General features: G+C 53.9%; 1 protein-coding gene across 1 annotated transcript; it reads left to right on the top strand.

The window, feature by feature from the left end:
- The first annotated feature begins 912 nt into the window (after nt 1-912).
- On the top strand, nt 913-20480 carry RUBCN (rubicon autophagy regulator). Its single transcript, XM_029085091.1, has 23 exons — nt 913-1064; nt 3669-3752; nt 4676-4835; nt 4983-5089; nt 5701-5841; nt 6059-6215; nt 6452-7000; nt 7584-7628; nt 9589-9684; nt 9850-9965; nt 10433-10634; nt 11010-11111; nt 11913-11987; nt 15046-15106; nt 16094-16226; nt 16584-16729; nt 17075-17139; nt 17706-17782; nt 17980-18144; nt 18520-18581; nt 18781-18934; nt 19313-19406; nt 20317-20480. The coding sequence occupies exons 1-23, from the start codon at nt 1026-1028 to the stop codon at nt 20478-20480; spliced, it is 2994 nt and encodes a 997-aa protein (XP_028940924.1). The 5' UTR covers nt 913-1025.
- The last annotated feature ends 305 nt before the right edge of the window (nt 20481-20785 follow it).

Here is a 20785-nt window from a genome sequence, read left to right on the forward strand (position 1 = left end):
TACATGTTTCTGACAGCTGCTGTTCCTCTGGCAACACTGGCAAGCAGCTTGGATGGAGACTTTGGTCATCCAAAGCTTCCTTCCCTGAAGCTGCTTTTGCATAGGCAAGTGATGTTACCTCTCTGCACCGTCACTCCTGCTTTCTGGTGGATAATGATGATTTCTTGCTGTGTGCAGGGCAGCTGAGGGGGTTGATATCGATGAGAAATGCTGTGCAAACTCTGGAGCACACCTGCAGTTTGCTAATCTCTGTCCAGAACGTGACGAACGCTTTTGCAAGAAAGTTAACTTGTGCCTTCAGCAGCTCGGGGGCCAGAGAGCCGCTGTGCAGGTGGAGATGCAGATGAGGAGTTACCGAACTCAGAGAGGAGCATCTCTGCACCCTGACGGTGCTGGAGCACGAAATGTGGTGCGGGTTGCTCGGGGAGTGCTGCTCTCTGTAAATGTGGGTGCAGCGTGGCCAGTGTCTGTTGGATGTGCTGGACATGGTGTTGTTGCCTTACAGCTGCTGTGCTCCTGCCCTGCCGCTGCTCTGAGCAGTCCCTGCTACAGGGTGTGAGTGGAGCAAGCAAGATGCTGGCTGGAAAGATTTCTTCCAGCTCTGTTGGCCCGTATTAAGCTATTGGAATATTGCAGGAGCCATCAATCTTTGTTCTGGCTGTCTCCTGAGACCACATTGGTGGTGGCTACCGGTCATCACAAGCATCATTATCATAAGGCTTATTGTCCACAAGCCATGTATGGGAGACCACAGAGAGGTGTAAAGTCCTTTAGCTCACCTTTGCTAGCTTCTGGGCCACTGAAGGTTTCAGCCTGACCAGAGCCTCCTTGGAGAGGGTGTAATACCATGGTCCTGTTGTGAAGCTCCTCTTGCTGTATATCTGACATGACTTGCTGTGTTCCTCTGCAGGAAGGAGCATTGGAAGCTGCTAGGGAACCTGAAGACCACAGTGGAAGGTTTGGTGTCCACCAGCAACCCCAATGTCTGGTCCAAGTATGGCGGCTTGGAACGGCTCTGCAGAGACATGCACAGCATCCTCTACCACGGGCTCATCCATGACAAGGTAGGGCTCCGTCCTGCCAGCACCGCTGTCTGTCTCCAACAGCTTCAGTGCCTGTCGTGAGCGGCTGGGACAGTCCTGTCTGCTCCAGCTTGCTTCAGTGCTTGTAGTGTGGAGTGAGCACAATGCTTGTAGCAGTGTGAGAAATCACTGAAGCAGGGACTGAGCTTGCCTGGTGAGCACTCTGGTGGTCAGAGGGACCTGGGCACGTGTTCTTTCTCTCTCATTCACCTTTGATGGGTTTTTTTTAAGTACCTGCGTGACTCGCGCTGAGGCCAGCCCCTCTCTTCTTTCTTCCTGCCGCAGCCAAGTGATAAAGTTGCATTTGCAATGAGTCAGCCCCGTATCATGTGTTGCTTGGACAACTTCCCAGCAAGGTCTGGCAAGAGAAACCTCACATCTTTACTGTTTCTGGTCAGCTGTGTTTGTTAATAACAAGAGCTGGCAGTCAAATCCACGCTCTTCATGAATGAGAGCTCTCTTTCCAGGTTCTCGTTGTACCTTGCAGTTGCTCACCCAGCCATTCCCCCTGCCATGGCTGCCTGGAAGAATTTCTCTTTCCCACTTATGTGCAGAGGCCTAAAGACCTCCCCTTCAGCTTCCAATTACTGGCACAATTCATTTACAATGGAAAGGTGAAGCAAGTCTGCAGGGTGTGCCTGGGGACAGGCTTCCCATCAACCGCTCTGCCACCCAGAGAGCGATGTGGAGAAGAGAGCGATGCAGAGGAGCCCCAGGCAGCTTGCACAGCCCAGCTGGGATCCAGAAGCAGGAAAACCACACCTATGCAATGCTGCACCCCAGCTAATAAGCCTCCAGGAAGAGCCAGGCTGGCAGCTCATCCCAGCGTGGTGCTTTGCTCCCTGGATTTGTTAAGTTTGTGATCAGCACTCGTTATGGTGCTGCTCTGTTCCTGTTAGTCCCCAGTGGCCTGGACCAGGGATTTCTTTGGGAGATCCACAGAGACAGAAGCTACCTTTTACATGTGAGCAGTGCAGTGCTCTGTTCTGATAGATGTGCTATTAATAGGCTTCAGGAAGTGAGACTGAAATTATTTATACTCGTCTGTCTATTAGTAACAGTTCATGCCAGACCTGCAACGGTGTGTTGCTGTCCTCAATGCTTTTACTGTGGGCAAAGGCAGCTCTTTTACCTGGAAATGTCTCCCCTGCTTGGGCATGTGTGACACCAGTCAAGATAGAATAGCTGCAAAGGGAGGCCCTTAGAAATACAACATTCTAACAGAAGTTTTGTCATAGTTGCTCTAGTAAAACACTTCCTTTTACTTACTGTTTTCTTGCTTTTTTTTTCCTACAACTGTGAATAAATAAAAAAAGGTGAAAAAATCCACATGCACATGTTAAGAGAACTAGGGTAAGAGGTTTTTAACTGTTGACTGAAATTTATTTGTCCAGAAAACCCCAATTCAATTCAATCTAGAGGACTAAAATTGCCCAGTTAGTTCTCTAGTCTTAAAAAAAACAGACCACTCCCCCAAACAAATAAACCACAAAACAGAACCCATTCCTCTGATGCTTGTGAAAGAGGAAATAGAGATGGAAGAAAAAAAAAAATCAACCTTTTGGTGAAGAGAGACATTTTGAGGCTGTGTTTACACCCAGTAGGGTGGTGAGGAAAACAGCGACTCTGCTGCCGTTCCTCTTTAATGGGAGGAATAACCAAGAACAAAACAACTTATTGTGTGAGTGAAGCTGAGGCAAACAGCAGCAAAGAGCTGATAGAAACGCAGTGCCACATTTCTTACCTGGGGTGCTAAGCTGTGCTGGTGTCCTCAGTGATGGCTGGCATCAGAAGACAGCAGTGGTTGCTGGTTTTGCTGGGAAGTGTTTCCACGTTGCCCTTAGTGTCTCCTTGCTGAGTTCTGACTGTGTGGTGCTGAGGCATCAGGGCTTCCCTCTAGGTTCTGCTCTGGCAGGAAGGGGAACGGTGACATGGGAACTCAGTCAACCTTGAACTTGGCAGACCTTTCGAAGGACCGTGGATGTGTATGTGACACTGCCATGCACGGAGCAATTGGGAGGACTTGGGCAGAGCTGAGCCCCAAAATGCACTTTGCTGTAGGTGCAGCTGGCACCTGAGGTCTATTCCCATCTCCTGTCTGCCTGCCCTTGCCTGCCTGGCAGTAGAGGTGCTGGCCCTGCTCCACAATCCACTGATGAGGTGCAGATGGCCTTTGGGATCCTTATTGTGTTGCAGCAGGATCTTCAGTGCCATGTTCCATCCCTGCCCCAAGACCTCTCAAGTCTCCACATGGACTGGGATGTTACCTGGTAGAAGAAGAGATGCTTGAGGGATCTGTTGTCTAGTCACTTGTGGGCTGACCACAACTGAGAGGTCACCATGGTAGGGCCAGGAGACAACTGATCTACATCACGCCAGTGTTTTTTGACTTGATCCCTTGATCTACAAAACTGTGTTATACACTTGAGTTGTTTTTCCTCTGTAAAGCAATGCTGCCCTTCCTCTGGCCATCTTCTGACTCATCTTAACAGGTTTAGGTGCTGTTCTCTCATGGTAGCAAGGGGCTAATGGGGCATGTTGTCATTTAACTGGATGATGGCATCTAACTGTGCCTGTCCTGGGCAGGTGTGCTGCAGACAGAAGGATTACTGGCAGTTTGTGAAGGACATTCGCTGGCTGAGTCCCGGCTCTGCTCATCACCTGGAGAAGGTGGGTTCTGGTGGGGTGGCCTTGTGGGGAGAGGAGAAGGCAGTTGGGCTTCGACCCTCACCGGTGGGACAGTGGCACCTTGGCTGTTGGGCTGCCATGGGTAAAGTGGCTTCATGGCTTGTGAAGGCTGAAGCAGCCGCATGTTTGTGTACAAGCCACATCCCGGGAACTCGGCGTGGCCTGGACTGAGACAATCAGCTGCTTATTTCTCCCAGGGCAGTCTCCAGCTCGGCTTGGCCGGGTGCAGCAGGCATCACCAAGGGAACCGGCACAGGCAGCGTTTGTGTGTGTGTTTGATTCATGTGTCTGCAAATCTCCAAATGTCTGGGCTGCTCCATTTCTGGGCTGTGTCTTCCCCGTGCGTTTGGTTCTGCCGTTCCTGCCTTGTGCTGACCGCTGGCACGCGGGGATGCGCCTGGTCCTTGGCTGCCCTGTGCTGACATCCGTGGTCTCTGCCATGGATGGGCATAAGGAGCTGGTAGTCCCTATGTCCAACCTGCTACTGTGATTCTGTGATTCTGTGTGACTTCAGTCCAGCTCTTCAAGCTGCATCAGCTCAGGCATTGCTGTAACCTTCTCCAGTTAATGTGTCAATGAGAACATGACCATCACCACCAGGGACAGGTTGGATTTGGAAGTGTGGGGTCCCTCCAGGTCAGGGGCGAGGCACATGGGTGGGAGAAGGTGCAGGAGAAATTCTTGGTGCTGGTGGCTGTCAGAAGACTTTGGTCGCCTGCTGACCTTTGAAGCATTGTTCCTCCCTGGTGGCTGGGAAGCTGCAGGGACGCGTCCTCTGTCCCGCTGACAGTGACCAGCACTGGAAAGCTGCTGTTATCAGGGGCACCAAAGCTGTGTGTTGGAACAACCCCTGCTCCTCTGCTTGCCCCTGCATGCCTTAACCTGTGCCTGGCATCCCTTTCCAGTTCATCAGCCTGCAGGAGAGCGGCCAGCCTGACCCAGAGGGCCCGGGGGACCAGGCCATCGCGCAGCTGTGGCTGCAGCACAGCCTGCAGTGCCACTGCCTGTCAGCGCAGCTGAGACCACTCCTGGGGAACCGGCAGTACATCAGGAAATTCTACGCAGGTAAAGAGACATGGGCCTCTTCCTTCTTATTAGGGAAATATCTAACTGGTGCTGCTTCCAAGCTGTGTGGGGAGTGGCAGAAAAGGTGGTTTGCATGTGAGCAACCATTGAGTGGGACCCCCCTGAGTAACAGATTTCTCTCCGCAGACACTGCCTTCCTGCTCAGTGACGCCCACGTCACGGCCATGCTGCAGTGCCTGGAGGCTGTCGAGCAGAACAACCCCAGGCTTCTGGCTCAGATCGACACCTCCATGGTGAGTTGAGGTCCTGGCTTTTACATCTGGCTCTCCCCAGGCTCCAGCTGGCTACGGCTACTCGTGTGGGGTCTCATTCAGGGCACACAGAGCCCTCGGACAAGGAGGTGGACTTGGAAGTAACAAAAGGTCCCTTCCAATCCCTAACATTCTGTGATTCTGTGAAAAGGAGCTTCAAAGGAGGAGAGTGATGAACTGGTCCCTGTGCTGCCTGAACAAGCCTGGCAGGGCTCAGAATTGGGGAGATGGCTGTGTGGAGCCAGTAGTGGGGTGCCTTGGTTCTGGCTGGCATTGAGGATTTGAGTACGAGGACCTGAGGACCGTTTCTTTGTAAAGAGACACCTCTGAAGCCCTCTCCAACAGGCCCAGGCTTCAGGGCCAGCCAGCAAAGCTGCTAGGTTGTGAGGGACAGCCACCCTCAGAGGGGATGGGCAGCAACCCAGGACACTTGAGTGCCCAATCCTGCTGGTAACACCAGTGACCCTCTGTGCAGCCTTGTGACGGTTGCCCCCTCCGCAGAGAAGGGGAACAGTGGCTGCTTTCTTTGCACAGAATTCCCCAGGGGAAGGCAATTGATGAGCCTTCATTAAATGGGGGCTGTGTTCTTTCAGCTGGCCGGCACGTCACTGCCATCTCTGTGTGCATCGGGTCCTTCTGCTGGGACAGGAGAGGTGTGTGACCGTGACGCTGAAGGACACGAGAGCCGCCTACCTGGGGCGCTGGGCTGCCTGGATCGTTTCACTGAGAGCCTGGTAATTTCCAGATGGGAGCCTGCTGTGTGGCTCTGAGCAAAGAGCCGCTTCCCTTCTGCACTCGGCATTTTTCCCTCCCCGTCCTCCTGCCCCCAGGGCTGCGGCAGCCTTTGCTGGCTGGTGACCAGGCACTTGCAGGTCGATGCCTTTCAATTGCTGCTTCTTTGACATGTAGCCTTGTAAATGCTGATTTATTAATGGTGCCATCTCTCTTCAGCTTTCGAGGAAGAGTGACGGTCCACCTCTGGTGACCAAGAGTCAGAGCCTGACTGCCCTCCCTGCATCCCCGTACATCCCCACTGCAGGTTGCACACAGCAGCACTGCTTTGGGTCCTTCTCCAGCCTCCACCATCCAGCCTCCTCCGGCCTCTCAGGTAATGAAGGTGGGCTGGGAAGCTCAGGATAGACCCAGAAAAGATTTTGCCTCTTTTTCTGCTCTTGCATTTGTGGTGGTGGATGGGTGTGAGAAGATCTCTGCCCGCACTGGGAGGGAGATCCCTGGCCTTTGCCTGTGGAGGGTGGGCATGCTGGTGTGAAGCCAGAAGCTTATTGCCATAGGGTGGTCTGCTTGTGCCAGGGTGTGTGACATCCTGCTCCTACCTCTGTCCAGACAGGAGACCAGCGAGCTCCTCTGTCAGCTTCAGTGCCAGCCAGCCTCAGGAGTGCTGCCTGGCCACCCGGTCCTCCTCCTTCAGCGAGGGCAGATCTCCTCTGGAGCAGCCTGGTTCTGTCACCCACTTCGATATCCCTTCACCCAAAGACCCCTTCTCTCTGGCCAGCGACATGAGCTCCAGCACGACCAGCCAGAGCGAGGACACTTGGACGGGGAGTCAGGATGATCCGCAGAGCGATGCTAACGATGGACCGGAGTACCTGGCCATCGGGAACTTGGGGCGCCGGGGCCGGGCGTGCAGCAGCACCAGCACCAACAGCACCAAGAGCAGTAGCTCCAAACTCTTCTCCTCCAGCAGCTCCCAGAAGCTGGACTCAGTCTCATCCCTGGGGGAGCAGGGGGCAAGTGGAGGTGGAAGCAGGGGCCTGAGCCTGTTGCGCCGGTCCAGCTTCTCGGAGGGACAGTCGTCAGCTCCACAGGGCATCCTCAAGAAGAGCCATGTGCGCTCACATTCCGACACCAATGTGGCTTCGGGGAAGTTGCATGGTAATGAGATGACTTTTCTGGGGTGGCTTTGGGGTGTGGGAGTTCCCTGGTACTGAGAGGCTGATGCTGGCCGCCTCTTTGACTCCATGGATCAGGTTGGTGAGGGGAACAGTGAGTGAGCCATTGGGAAATTTGGTCTTTGCCCTTGGCTTTCCTGCTCTGCACTGGAGTGATGGGCTGACACCTCACTTCCCAGAATGCCCTGGGCTGGTCTGTTGTTAATATTGTCAGCTTTTGCCAAAAACTTAGAAAACAGCAGCAATGCTGTGGCATTAACCGTCCTCCTTCCCCACTGTGGTCTTGCCCCACTGGGGCATGGGGCCATGGCAGGGCACTGGGCTGGGGCTTGGGCTCATCCTACTGGTGGAATGTCATCCTACTGGTAACCTGCTGTGTCCTCCTGTGCTCTTAAGTGGGTGAATGCATGGTGGGGAGCAGTGGGATGTGAGGGGACAGTGAGTTTGTGGGAGTTGCCCCACTGGTGTTGCCTTCATGAAGAAGTGGAGGTCCTTGCTGAGTAGTAACGAGTCTGTCTCTGTTTTCTTTCCCTTAATGCTGCCCTCCTCCTCCTCTGTTTACCCAGGAGGCCTCAGGGATATCACCATTATAATAGAAGATCCCGTGGCAGGTTTGGGAGCCAGTGTAACAGCCATTCATTACATTTGATCATTGCATCAAGTTCAGGATTTCCATCAAACTCATTAGTGTCCATTTAGAAAACAAACCCAGTTCTTTGTTCCTGTGTCCCAGGTGGTGCTTTGAAGGGTGCTCAGATTTATGCATGCGGCCTGACTGAAGATCCCAGCTTGGTTATTGTGAGCAGTGGACCAGACCCAGAAGGGTGCCCAGCTCCCCTGCATGGCATTAGGGAGCACTGGCCACCGAGTCCCTGAGCTGTGTTCCCTGCCCTTCCCTCCACCCCACTGCCTTGGAAGCCAGGAGAGGTTTTGTCTCTCACCTAGCGAATAAGGACTGGCAGCTAAGCAGGTGTGGGCTTGAACATCTTATTTTTCCTTTCAGCAGTGGACCAGACCCAGAAGGGTGCCCAACTCCCCTGCATGGCATTAGGGAGCACTGGCCACCGAGTCCCTGAGCTGTGTTCCCTGCCCTTCCCTCCACCCCACTGCCTTGGAAGCCAGGAGAGGTTTTGTCTCTCACCTAGCGAATAAGGACTGGCAGCTAAGCAGGTGTGGGCTTGAACATCTTATTTTTCCTTTCATTTAGTGGATCTCTGTCATGGGGAGGTTTGATATTGGCTGAGTTCAGCTGTGTCCCAGCCAGGACCCGCAGCCAGAACTCCCGGGTGCTCTTCAGGGCTCGGGGCAGGTTTCCCCATGAGCAGAGGTGCCGTGGTGCTGCCATCGCTTTTCCCCACATGCAGAAAGACTCGGCAGCTCAAAAAAATGGTCTGTTTTCTTTTGCATCCATTGAACATCGGCACTGGGTTTGTCAAGCTCACACCTGGGTGCTGAGTGCTCTACAGATGGGAAGGTTCCTTCCTGGAGGTGGTGGGCATTCAGACAGATGTGTCCAGCCTTGTGTCCAGCCCCAGCAGAGGATGCCAAGCCCTGCTTCGCTTTACCCTTCAGCAGTAGGCTCTGTTGTATACAGCAGCCCCTAGGCTGGTGATCATGAGATGGTTTCCATGGTGGTTTTCAGCAGGGTTGAGTTGGCTGTGGGACACCCTGCCAGGCTACAGCAATTAGCCATGAGAGCCTCCCACCCCAATGGGTCTCCTTTGTCACCCAGCCTATGGGGTAGGTTGATCTCAAGCCCCATCCTGGTGGCTGCTGCTTCATAGTCTTGGCAGGGAGATGCTGGTGTTGGTGGGCTCAGGAGCCTCCAGCCACACCAGGATTATGGCACAAAGCTGGGAGCAGAGGAGTAGGAGGTGGAGAGGACAGGGTTGCTCTTCTGTTGTGGTCGGGATGTTGGCCAATGCCCACTGCTCGGGGTGCTTTCAGTCTCCTTCAGCAGTCCTCCATCACACTGCCACTCTGTCCGGGCACTCCCTGGGGCCATGGCTCTCTGTAGAGCACCAGCCACTGTTGGTCTCTGGTCAGGCCAGCTCCTGGCAGTCCCCGCCAGCTCAGCCTGGCAGGGAGCTGCACCGTGGTGCGTGCATGGGGCAGAGCCCTGCCCACAGCCTGTGTAGGTCACCTTGAGCGCTGCAACCCAGGCTCTGGGATTGTGTGCAGGGAACCCTGGCTTCGAGTTGAGCAAGAGCATGTCCTTGAGATGCCTACTTCCACTGTTGTCCAAGCTGTTTTGCAGGGCTGGGAGCCCCACAGATCCCTCAGCTGCTCAGGTTTCCCCTTGTTTTGTGACTCTCTGCTCCATGGCTCTCATCAGCTTCTCTTTCTTTTCCGCTCGTCCTCTCCTGCCTGAAACACCCCTCTAGCTTTGTCCCCTCCTAAGCTTGCCCTCAGCTGTGGTTTGGAGCAGGCCAGCAGAGCACAGGATGTCTCCTTGTTTCCCATCCATTTGTACCTGCCCATGTGGTGCTGAGCCCCTTCCATTTCACGTTGTGCAATGGCTGGATTGCCTCTGGGGTACTGACATGTGCCTGGTGTCATCTTCCCTTCCAGAGTCCCATGGTGATCCGGGTGGAGGGCAAGGGCCAGTCTCTGCATCCACCCAGAGCAGTGAACTGAGCACACCCAGCTCCCTCTACATGGAGTATGGTGAGTACAGCCAGCCTCAGCAGGCTCACTCGCTCCTGGTCAGGCTCCTCCATCAGATGCAGTGGCCTCAGCTTCTGGCACCTGCTTGTGGGATGGTCATTGGGCTCATTCCCATGGGGATAGCAGCAGGTCCCTCCCTCATACGTGTGTCTCTTGCTTTTCTAGACTCTGGCCAGTACCTGAGCTCGGGGGAAGGGATGTTCAGAAGACCCTCCGAAGGGCAGTCCCTCATCAGCTACCTCTCTGAGCAGGACTTTGGCAGCTGTGCAGACCTGGAGAAGGTGAGGGAGGCAGCTTGTGCGCCTTGCAGAATGTATCTTGCTGCAGTTCAGTGATACTTCCCTCTGTGGGGAGGGCAATCCCATAATATTTCCTGCTATAGAACTGTGCACAGAACTTCAGTCTTGAGTTGCTCAGTGGTGTCTGGCAGCTGGATCCAGCATAAGCACAGCAACTTTGCAACATGTGAGGGCTCCTCAGCGACATGTGCTGACTCCCCAGAGTGGATGTGTTGCACATCCTCTTCGTAGGATGCCCCTTGTGTTTTGTGATTATTCTGGTGCCCAAGAAGGCTTTAGTTTCTAGGTTCTCATAGAAGAGTCATGTTTCATGGGGTTGACAGGGATTAAGGTCTTTACCCTCCATGAGTAATAAGCTCTTTCCTGTCACAGGTAGGGAATAACATTGTACCAAGACTTTCTAGTTTCTCCATAGTACACCCTTGGAAGCTTTTGATTTTGCTTTGCAGGAGAATGCTCACTTCAGCATCTCAGAGTCCCTGATTGCTGCCATTGAGCTGATGAAATGCAACATGATGAGCCGGCAGCTGGAGGAAGAGGAGGAAGACAGTGACAAGGAGATCCAGGAGCTAAAGCAAAAGATTCGCATTCGGCGCCAGCAGATCCGCACCAAGCACCTGTTCCCTACCTGCCAGGAGATGGGCTCAGACAGTGGGTGATGTCTTTTGGGCTCATCAACTGGTGGGATGTGGGGTTTGTGTCTGTTGCCTGTCCTTATAGCATCCTGCCTTCCTGCCTATTTGTGGGAAACAATCGTATTGCTACCAAGGTGCTGCAGAGATCTGTGAAACTCTGCTGCTGTTGGAGACCATAATGGGACTGATACTGTACACTGATAACACTTGTGTGCTGCTGCTGCTGCTGAGTTATAGAATGTGATTTAATTTTGAACTCACAGTGTTTTCCATCCTTGACCTCCATCCTTCCCTGCCCTGGCCGTACCTGGCTATCAGCTTCTCCCTTAGCTGTCAGTGACCCTTCAGACCACTTCTGTTGATGGCCTGGCTGTGTTGTGTTTCTCCCCAGGTCTTGTGGCGACAGACAGCGGGTCCCAGTTCAGCTCTCACGGCTCCATGCGACTCTCTGACTCCGGCTCTGCGGAGGATGTGGAAGAGTATGAGATCCGAGGTAGGGAGGAATGGTTGTGTTGGCTTCTTGTGTAGAGACGGACTTCTCCTGGGTGTGGTTATGTTAAGGTCAATCACACTGAAGAAGACCATGTCCCCCTGGCCTCCAGGATGGCTTTTCCCAAACAAATAACTGAATTCTGAGCATAAACAGAGCAACCAGTTTCCCTTATATGGTGGCACGACTTTCCTTTGAAATCCTCTGTAATCCTCTAGTGTTCAGTTCCTCTGGCTGGTAGGTGGTTTCCATTTCATTGCCTGATCCACAGAGTGGCTGTCACAGCTAAAGAGAGATGGGAGAGCTGTCATCCTGCTCTCCTCCTCCCCGGACAGAAGGAACCCTAGCTTTGACAACTTACCTCCTGGGTGGTGGTGGTGGGCACTGGTCACATCCTGACCTGTAATACCTGCAGTCTCTGCTTCTGGCAGCTTGGGTGGCTGAGCTCAGTGCTCACAGGAGACCTGTCTGCATCCCTAGGTGTCCCTTTCCTTCAGAGCCTTGTTCATCCTCTGAGGTGGATGACTTACTTCTCAGCAGTTTCTCCATCTCACTGACTTTAAGAAGAAGATGGAGCAGTCCTGTCTCCAGTTACAAACTTCTCGTCTCTTGCCTGTTGACAGCAAAGCCCTCATTTCAGTCCCTGAGGGCTAGATTTTGGGCTCAGTTGTGAAGCCCACGGAGGGGTGTGTGAATTCATTTCTGGGCTTCTCTTGTGTGAGTGCTGCTCTTGTATTATGCCCTTTCTCTTTGGCCTGGCTGAAGCACTGAAGTCAACTGTTTTGTCATCACCGTGTTATACAGATGGTAACGAAGGATCTAACCTGATTCAAATGTCCAAGAACGGCCTCTCAGTGTCAATGGCTTCCTTGTTCTCAGGTAGTACCCTGCAGTGCTCCCCTGCACCACGTGTGTGTCTGTGTGTGCAAGGTGTGTGTGTGTGTGCACGTGCACACTTGGCAGAAGCCTGATTTGGGAACTGTGAACAGTATCATCCAGATGTGAGTAAGAAAAGCCGTGGCAGATGATATGGCAGGATGGAGCAGAGGGGAGGCAGAGAAGCTCTGCTGTGGGCTCCATCCCCCCGGGGTGTTTTGCAATGCAGTATTTTGGATATACCAAACGTGCCTGCTGTGGTGAAGACCTGTCTTGCCTGGGGTAGGGCTTGTCACGGTGATGGCACAGCTTTGTGGCTCTGTAGCTGCTGAAGGCTGAGCCTGGGCTGGATGAGAGCAGAGTCCTCTGCCATGTGGGACCAGGTATTATCCTGCTTGACTTGGCAGAGCTGGCGTGCTGTAGCTCTGATCTGAACCACGACCAACCCTTCCTGCTCTGCTCAGACTTGACTTGGAAAATAATCTTTCCAGAAAGAAGTCCTGGAGGGAGAAGTAGTGAGAACAGACAGGGCACAGGCAGTTTGTTCACCCTGGAGGCTCTGGGCACCGGGATCACATGCAGCCAGGTCTTGCTTAGTGTTTTTATTGTTTACAGTACTACTAGATAATCCTTCTGGTCTGCTGGCTGCATTTAAATAACCTTCCTGTGCTCCCCATTTGCTTGAGCAAGGGAACAGCCTACATGGGCTGCTGCTCACCTCTCCTGTCAGGCATTTGGCACCAGCACGTTGCTCCTGATGGAGATGCTGGTGCTCAGAACTTCCCCATCAGCCCTGCTGTCTCCTGTGTTTACAGCCCAGGGGTTTAATCCAGGGAGGGTCATCCTGGCCTGAAGCTGGCATACGTGGGTTGGGGTGATATCCTTCGGTTTGGGGCCTGTTCACGAGCCTCCTGGGTACTGTCCCACCTGGTGAAAGCATTGGCAGCAGAGGTGTTTTGGGCAGGTTACTGGAGGCTTTTGGGGAGTGTCTGCAGTTATGGTTGGGGAAGGAGCAGCGGCTGAATCCCAGTGCTAGCGCCCGCGGGAGCCTAGGGTCAGGTTTGGCTCCATCTGCCATCCCTGAGACGATGCCAGTGCCTGTGTGTGCTGGCTCTGCCTCCCTGTAACACTTGGCCCACACTGTGCTGCATGTGCCCCGCTCTTTGCTCGTGTTCATCGTAGTGTAGGACCATGTGGCACCTTCCTGTGCAGGACTGAAGGCACCAGAGCATGGCAGGTATGTCTGGCCGGTGCCATACATGGTCAGGAGGCTACATTTGCCTGAATTCCCTGTTTTCTGCAGCTAGAAGTTTGTTTGCATGATGTAGATACGTGGATTCTTTAGCATTAGGATGCTTAACCTGTGCCTGTTTCTAGCAATGGATGCCAAACAAGGAGGGTCAAGCATCCATGCTGAACTCCAGTAGCATCAGTCTGTGTATTTATGGGCAGGACTGGGACATGCTCCCCTTGCTCCTGGGTCAGTCCCACTCTTCCAAGGAGAGCTGATGGCTTGAGGGGTTTGCTCTTTCCACTCAGCCAGGCTGTGATTCCCCACCCTCTGTGTGTGGTTGGTGCCTGGACAGGAACAGATGGGCTCTGTGTGGGTCCACGTAGCTGACTTGGTCGGGGTGGAGGAGCAGGGACCCCAAGCTGTGCTTCTCTTAGCCAGGCACTGGGCCACTGGGTCAGGGGAGCTGCAAGCCTGTGTTTGGGGGTTGTGTGGTCGCTGCAGACTCTGTTCCTAGAGATCCACAAAGGTACCAAAAAGGAGAGCTGCTGGGCCAAAGGTGGCATTGGCCTCTCTTCTGTCCTGACCTGTAGTACGTTGCCCTCACGTGCCTGCCTTCCCATTTCTGGGAGTCCTTAATGAAGCAGGGTTTCTGCCTGCTTCTGCCCACCTTCTACTGCTGTAAGAGTCTCCCATCCCAGGGTTCTTCTGCTGTTCTTCTGCTTCTTGTTGGGGCCTACAAGAAAGCTGGAGAAGGACTTTTCATAAGGGCAGTTAATGACAAAACAAGGGGAAATGGCTTTAAGCTGAAAGGGTAGGTTTAGATTAGATATTAGGAAGAAGTTCTTCACTGTGAGGGTGGTGAGACACTGGAACAGGTTGCCCAAGGAAGTTGTGGAAGCCCCCTCCCTGGAAGTGTTCAAGGCCAGGCTGGATGAGGCTTTGAGCAACCTGGTCTAATGGAAGGGAACCCTGCTGATGGCAGGGGGGTTGGAACTAGATGAGGTCCCTTCCAACCCAAACCATTCTATGATTCAGATGAATTCCCTGTTAGGGTTTCGCAGAGAAACCTGATGGAGTGAAAGAAAGAGATGAGTGATGAAGGCACCAGTGGGTACTGCCTGGTAACCAAGGCTGGCACCGAGGAGGGATGCAGGGCAGCCCAGGGCTGTTGTGGAGCTGATGGAGGGGTGGAGGGGGCAGGTCCCCAGTGTTCTGCACCTCCTCTTGGACCCTTCCCTCCTTGGGAGAGCGAGATGGATCTGTGGCCTCTGCAGAGGGCTGGCCCCTGTGGCTGCTGGCCCGCTCTCTGCATGGATGCTGATGTGTCTGAAGTGCTGGGCTTAGGCTGTCAGCAGTCACTGACAAGCTGTGGCATAGCCACCATCTGATCTTACAGGTTGCAGTCAAGTAGAGAGAGGGGCTCTGCATCCCATTGCTAATCCCCTGCAGCATCTATACTCTCTGTAGAGAGCTACTAAACCTTCTTGCTAACCTTGCTGTCCTGCCCTCCTAGCTCCTGTGTGCGTACTGTTTCAGGCCATGTCACTGATAGGACTTGGTGTGTGACCTGTATCAGCAGCCACTTGTTTCCCGCAAACCCCAGGCTCACTGTTTTCACAGCATCCCACCATGTCCTTCCCTGTAACTCCGACAGGCATCTGATTAGACTGCACCTCTCCTTGCTGCTCTGTGCCACTGGTAGAAGTTGATGCTGTAGTTCATGTGCTTTTGAACAGCTTGATGAGTTTTACAGTGAAGTTTTGGTTTGAAATGAGTGTGTCCCCCTGCTCTACCCCATCTGCTCCACCTTGTCTGTTTGTGATTCAGATGCAGACATCAAGAGGAACCCAGGCTCCAGCAGGAAGTCCTTTCTCTCTTCCGAGTCCATGTACGTCTTCTTGTGGCAGCACATCTTGGTACCAACTTCCCTTTCCTGCCCAACTCTGCTCTTCCACGTGCATCAGCTGCTGTTTTGCACTGGAGTGGACATCCCTCCAACTGGGTCCTAGTCTTAAATTTGGGAAACAGCACCTGGGATGATCCGAATCATTCATGTATTACATGAGCATGAGGTAGATATGATATGGACTGGTGTCAGGAGGGATCCACATACCTCCTAGTAGGTAAGAGGCTGAGGAGAGGACCTGGAGAATCTGGAGTGGCTGCTGGCTTGCTGCTGGCTCTGAGCCTCCCCTGCCTCCCTCCTCTCAGCTGGGATGGCCTGTTAGACTACATGGTGCTGCCAACTTCTCTTCAGCCCTCGCTGCTGTGCTCTGATCCAGAGGTGGAACCGCTGGCAGACAGTGATGCTCACAAACTCTCTGTGCAACACAGCAGCAGCTTAAACATGAAGTACTTGGTCCTTTGCCAGTACTGCCCTGAGGTGGAGAGGTGGGGACTGTGGGGAGGTGAATCACAACCTGTTTTAAGCACAGCTGCTGTGTTAATGCTCTCTCTGAAAGCAAAACCCCCTTTGGGATGCAGGGACCCCTCTGCTTGTTGGGTGAGATACAAAGCTGTGTCACTGTTTGGCAGCTTCTTGGGTGGGTTCGTATTGGGAGAGCAGTTACTTCTGGCTCGTACAGACACTGGCTCTCACTTTGCAGCTTCCCCTGTGAACAGCAGCAGGTTTCACTGGGTAAGATGTATTTTGCTTGCCTTTCTAAACAGTTGTTGTGCCATTAGCCAGCTTTGCTGGGGGGCAGCTGCAAAGACAGAAATCAAACATGTATATCAATTTTAAGCCTGTGTAGTGGTGCAGAAATAAGGTACCAGAGTTGAAGGGAGCATCTTTGGCTTGAGCTGGGACCGGCATCGGGGGCTGTGAGGAGGGCAGAGCTGAGACTCGGTACTAACCACTCCCTTTGCTCTCTAGATCCCACTCCTTCCTCAATTCCAACTCGGCGGAGGCCGTGGCCATGGGCTTGCTGAAGCAGTTTGAGGGCATGCAGCTCCCAGCTGCCTCTGAATTGGAGTGGCTGGTCCCTGAGCATGACGCCCCACAGAAGGTAGGGATGTGAGTCCCCGGTCACCAATTGCATTTGATTTTCCCTGAACCCCTGACTTCAGCCCCCTACCCAGGGCCTTGCTAGTCCTGGTGATCCCTTTGTGGAGCTGGAGGAGGGGTTTTGTCTGGGCTCCAGAGATGTGTGCATCTGAGAGGGGCTCTGCAACCACAGCCTCCTACAGCGCAGTGCCCAGATCCCTGGAGACATCCCTTCTCCAGCCCCCACTCAGCTGGAGCAGCAGCTCAGTGCCTGGCAGTTTTACAGAGGGCTGCAGTTGCAGGTTTCTAGCAAGCCAGCCAGGTGCATTGCCTTTGCAGTACCAGGCAGGGATCTGACCCTCTTGCCTGCCTCTCCCAGCTCCTGCCCATTCCTGACTCTCTGCCCATCTCTCCTGACGATGGAGAACACGCTGACATCTACAAGCTGAGGATTCGGGTGCGCGGAAACCTGGAGTGGGCCCCACCACGACCACAGATCATCTTCAATGTTCACCCAGCCCCAACGTAAGGACCCACACGGCTAAGGCTCTCTGGGGACCTGCCCTTTCCAACCCTTTTCCATCAACACCAAGGTTGATTATCTTCTCCTCCCCACTTGACCACTGGGGCTTCCCTGCTCTGAGTCTGGTAAACCCACAGTGGTCACCACTGGCAGCTGGTGCTGTGAGATGGAGTCCATGCCTGTGATCGGTGTCTTTGGTGTGTACCAGGGCACAAAAGGGCTTTTTCCCTTGGATGTGTTGTCCACAGTTGTCAGAGCATGTGACCATCTCTGCCATCCAGCCCTGTGCCTGTCCTCTGGTGCCATCAGGATTTGTCTCAGACGTGTTGTCTTCTGTCTCTGGGCAGGAGGAAGGTGGCTGTGGCCAAGCAGAATTACCGGTGTGCAGGCTGTGGCATCCGGACTGATCCTGGTGAGTGCTGGGACCCTGACCCATAGCTGGAGAGTGGGGAAGAACCTGTGAACAAGTGGGGAGCGGGTGGATGGTGACAGAGCTCAGCACAAGGTCACTGGGGAAATGGTGTGCTGCCTTTGCCAGCTCTGCCTGCACATCGGTGTGCACCACCCACAGAGAAGCCTCCTTCTCCAGAAGATCATGGGGCTGGTGGAGGCAAAGAGCAGCCAGCCCTCTGGAGGGTGTTTCAGATGTTGACTCTTCTAAGGCAAAGTAATCTCTTGGGGTCCTAACACTCCCAGCAGGTCCTGCTGTGGGTACATCTGCAGAGCTGTTTGACCAGCCATCTTTCCTGAATGTGTGGATAGATGTGGCTGCATGAGACTGGACTATGGTCCCAAATGCTTTTGCAGTTGGCCGGGGTGCTTGCAGACCCCAGTGTTGAGCGATCTGGGGCTGCAGTAGAAACTGGCAAGGCAGGCTGCCTTACTTGTTGGAAATGCTGAGGAACGTTGGGAGTCCAGTGTGTGGTTGGGTAGAGGCTATGCCTTGGCTGACCTCCCTGTCTGCCTGGGTCTGCCCAGATTACATCAAGCGGCTGCGGGACTGTGAGTACCTGGGGAAGTATTTCTGCCAGTGCTGCCACGAGAATGCCCAGACGGTCATCCCCAGCCGTATCCCGCGCAAGTGGGACTTCAGCAAGTACTACGTGAGCAATTTCTCCAAAGACCTGCTGAGCAAGATCTGGAATGACCCCCTCTTCAATGTGCAGGATATCAATCCTGCCCTGTACCGGAAAGTGAAGTCTCTCAATACCTGGGGAAGTATTTCTGCCAGTGCTGCCACGAGAATGCCCAGACGGTCATCCCCAGCCGTATCCTGCGCAAGTGGGACTTCAGCAAGTACTACGTGAGCAATTTCTCCAAAGACCTGCTGAGCAAGATCTGGAATGACCCCCTCTTCAATGTGCAGGATATCAATCCTGCCCTGTACCGGAAAGTGAAGTCTCTCAACCAAGTGTGGGTAAGACCCTTTCCATGCCTTCCTGAGTGGGGTTTGGGTGAGGTGGGTGGCTGCCAGTTGTAAACTGGATTCCGGAGAAGTGGCTGTTTCCATTTTTGAGGCTTAAAACTCAGCACCATGGGTTTCCATTCACCTCTTGCTCTTTATTCAGTAAAGTAGGAATTTCCAAAGGAATTTCTGCCTGTTGTCCAGCTGGGCTTCACTTTATCTCCTGGAGCACATGGAGATGGTTGTGCTTGCTTTGCCCTGCATGGTGTAAACACCTCGGTAGCTGAGGAGCAATGGTTGTTTCACCAGTGCAGGAAATGGGGCAGATCTGCTTGGCCAAGGACCATGCTCTGTTTACTGATTCTTTTGTCCCCACTTCCTCTCCAGCTGCTGCGAATTCAGCTTTTCCACATGAAGAACATGTTTAAGACATGCCGGCTAGCTAAAGAGTGAGTCCTGGGCTGTGAGATGAAGCTGTTCTGCTGTCCTGGATCTGTCCCTTGGCAATTTGCACTGGGGGTCTGTGTAGCCTGTGCAGTGTGCAACAGGGGGAGAGGGGAGTGGAGAGGGGGAGACAGCAGAAATGGTGGAGAGAGGGGGCTTAGTGGAGTCACTTTGCTCTGAGCTCTGGTTTCTCTGGCCTTGCAGCCTTCTAGACTCCTTCGATGCAGTGCCTGGCCACTTGACGGAGGATTTGCACCTCTACTCACTGAGCGACCTCAGCGCCACAAAGAGAGGGGACCTGGTGCCTCGCCTGACGGAGCTCCTGAAGGCAGGCAGCCTGCACGTGGAGAAGTGCATGGTAAGGCCTCCTCACCTGCCTCCTGCATGGCTCCACACCCCCAGGAGCACCCTTGGGAGCAGGCTTTGCTGCAAAGATAACCGATGGGGAGACCTTTGACATGCAGGGCAGCCACCAAATTAACTGATTTAATGCTAACTGCTCCTGCCTGCTCCATGGAGCTCCTACCCAGCACACATGGGATGTTTGTTACCCAGTTTTGGCTCTCCCCCACCCCTAACACATGTTGATTCTGCCTTGCTGTGCTCCATGCTGTGGAAGGGCTGTCCCACATGGTTAGAGCAGGACACTCTGTCCTGCTCTGCTCTACCTCCTGCCCTGCTTGCCAGGGAGATGAGGAGCATTTAGCTGCTTTTTCCTCACCTTTTCTCCTTCCAGCTGTGCCAAGCCAAAGGCTTCATCTGTGAGTTCTGCCAGAATGAGGGCGACATCATCTTCCCCTTTGAGCTCAACAAGTGCAAGACGTGTGAAGGTGAGATGCTGAGGAGAAAAAGGGAGGGGACAGACCCTGGGGCCACCAAGGCCTGCCTCCAGTTTGAGTGGCATTTGTGCTAGCAAGAGGTACAAAGCCAGGACCAGCCAGACCAGAGTGCCTCTGTGCATGGCCTGTGTCTCTGCACCACGTTATCACAGCAGCAGATCAGTGTTATAATGGTGGTTGGCCAGAGCTGCTGACATGGTGGAGCGTGTAGGTCCCTTCCTGACCGCACTGGGTGCTGCCTGCCCCAGCCAGTGGGCAGCAGTCGGGTGTGACCACAGTGAGCAGGTGTCTGGGAGCCCTGGCTTCCCTCTTGTTGTGGTTAAGGGACAGGCTGCAGCCTGCACACAGCTCCCCTGCCCCTGCTTGGATGGCTGGAGCTGACCTTGTAGAGCAGAGAGAGCCTCAAGGCTTTGTCCCTGTGCCCTTCCTGCCTGCCAAGAAATCCCCAGGCCCCCAGGAGTCATCCTCAATAATGCCCAGTACTAATGGCCAAGCAGAGCCTGTTTCTGCAGCTTGGGGCCAGCCTCTGAACTGACTTGAAATGTCTCCTGACAACATGCAAGCCTTGGTTTAGCAGGCGCAGTGCCAGAGAAAACTTGGGGCAGAGTCACTGTTTCCTTGGAGAATCAGGGATTTTGAGGAGGGACCTTGTGTGGAGCAGGAAACCTCCTGCCTGTGCTCCCAAAGACATTGCAAGCTGGTGCAGGGACCCTGCAGCATGACTTCCTGCTGCTTCCAGAGCGGTACTGGACCCCCACTTATGGTGCTTGTTCCAACCAAACCATGGCTTTGGTTTGAAATGTCCTCCCAAACAAGCCTGGAGCATCCCTCCCTGGGGTGCAGAGCATCGGGCAGTCTGTGTCAGCCTCTGCCAGTTCTCAGCCATGCTCTCCCCCAACAGAGTGCAAAGCCTGCTACCACAAATCCTGCTTCAAATCCACCCGCTGTCCCCGCTGCGAGCGACTTCAAGCCCGGAGAGAGCTGCTGGCCAAGCAGAGCATGGAGTCCTACGTCTCAGACTGTGAAGATGAGCTGGAGCAGCCGGAGGCGGTGGCAGCTACATGAGCATGTTGCACCGGAGGAGCAGATCATGGATTTATTTACGTGCGTGGCCTTCGTCACCAGAGACTGAGCCACACGGACTGGAGATGAGGACTGTCAGGAGACCTGGAGCACCGCCTTGAAGGGATCTGTTTTCCCCCGTGCAGTAGTGCTGGGCTGGGGAAAGGGCATCTTCCATCATCTGGGTCTGCTCCAGGTACCGCTTGCCCTCCCCGATTGATGCCTTTGCTTGGGGACAGGGCTGCTTGTGCCTGTCCTGCAGGCAGGACAGGGGCCTTTTCTGAGCAGTTGTTCATGCTGGACCAAGC

This window comes from Antrostomus carolinensis, unplaced genomic scaffold, assembly GCF_000700745.2.
Source record: "Antrostomus carolinensis isolate BGI_N321 unplaced genomic scaffold, ASM70074v2 scaffold8390, whole genome shotgun sequence".
In the NCBI taxonomy this organism is placed as follows: Eukaryota; Metazoa; Chordata; class Aves; order Caprimulgiformes; family Caprimulgidae; genus Antrostomus; species Antrostomus carolinensis.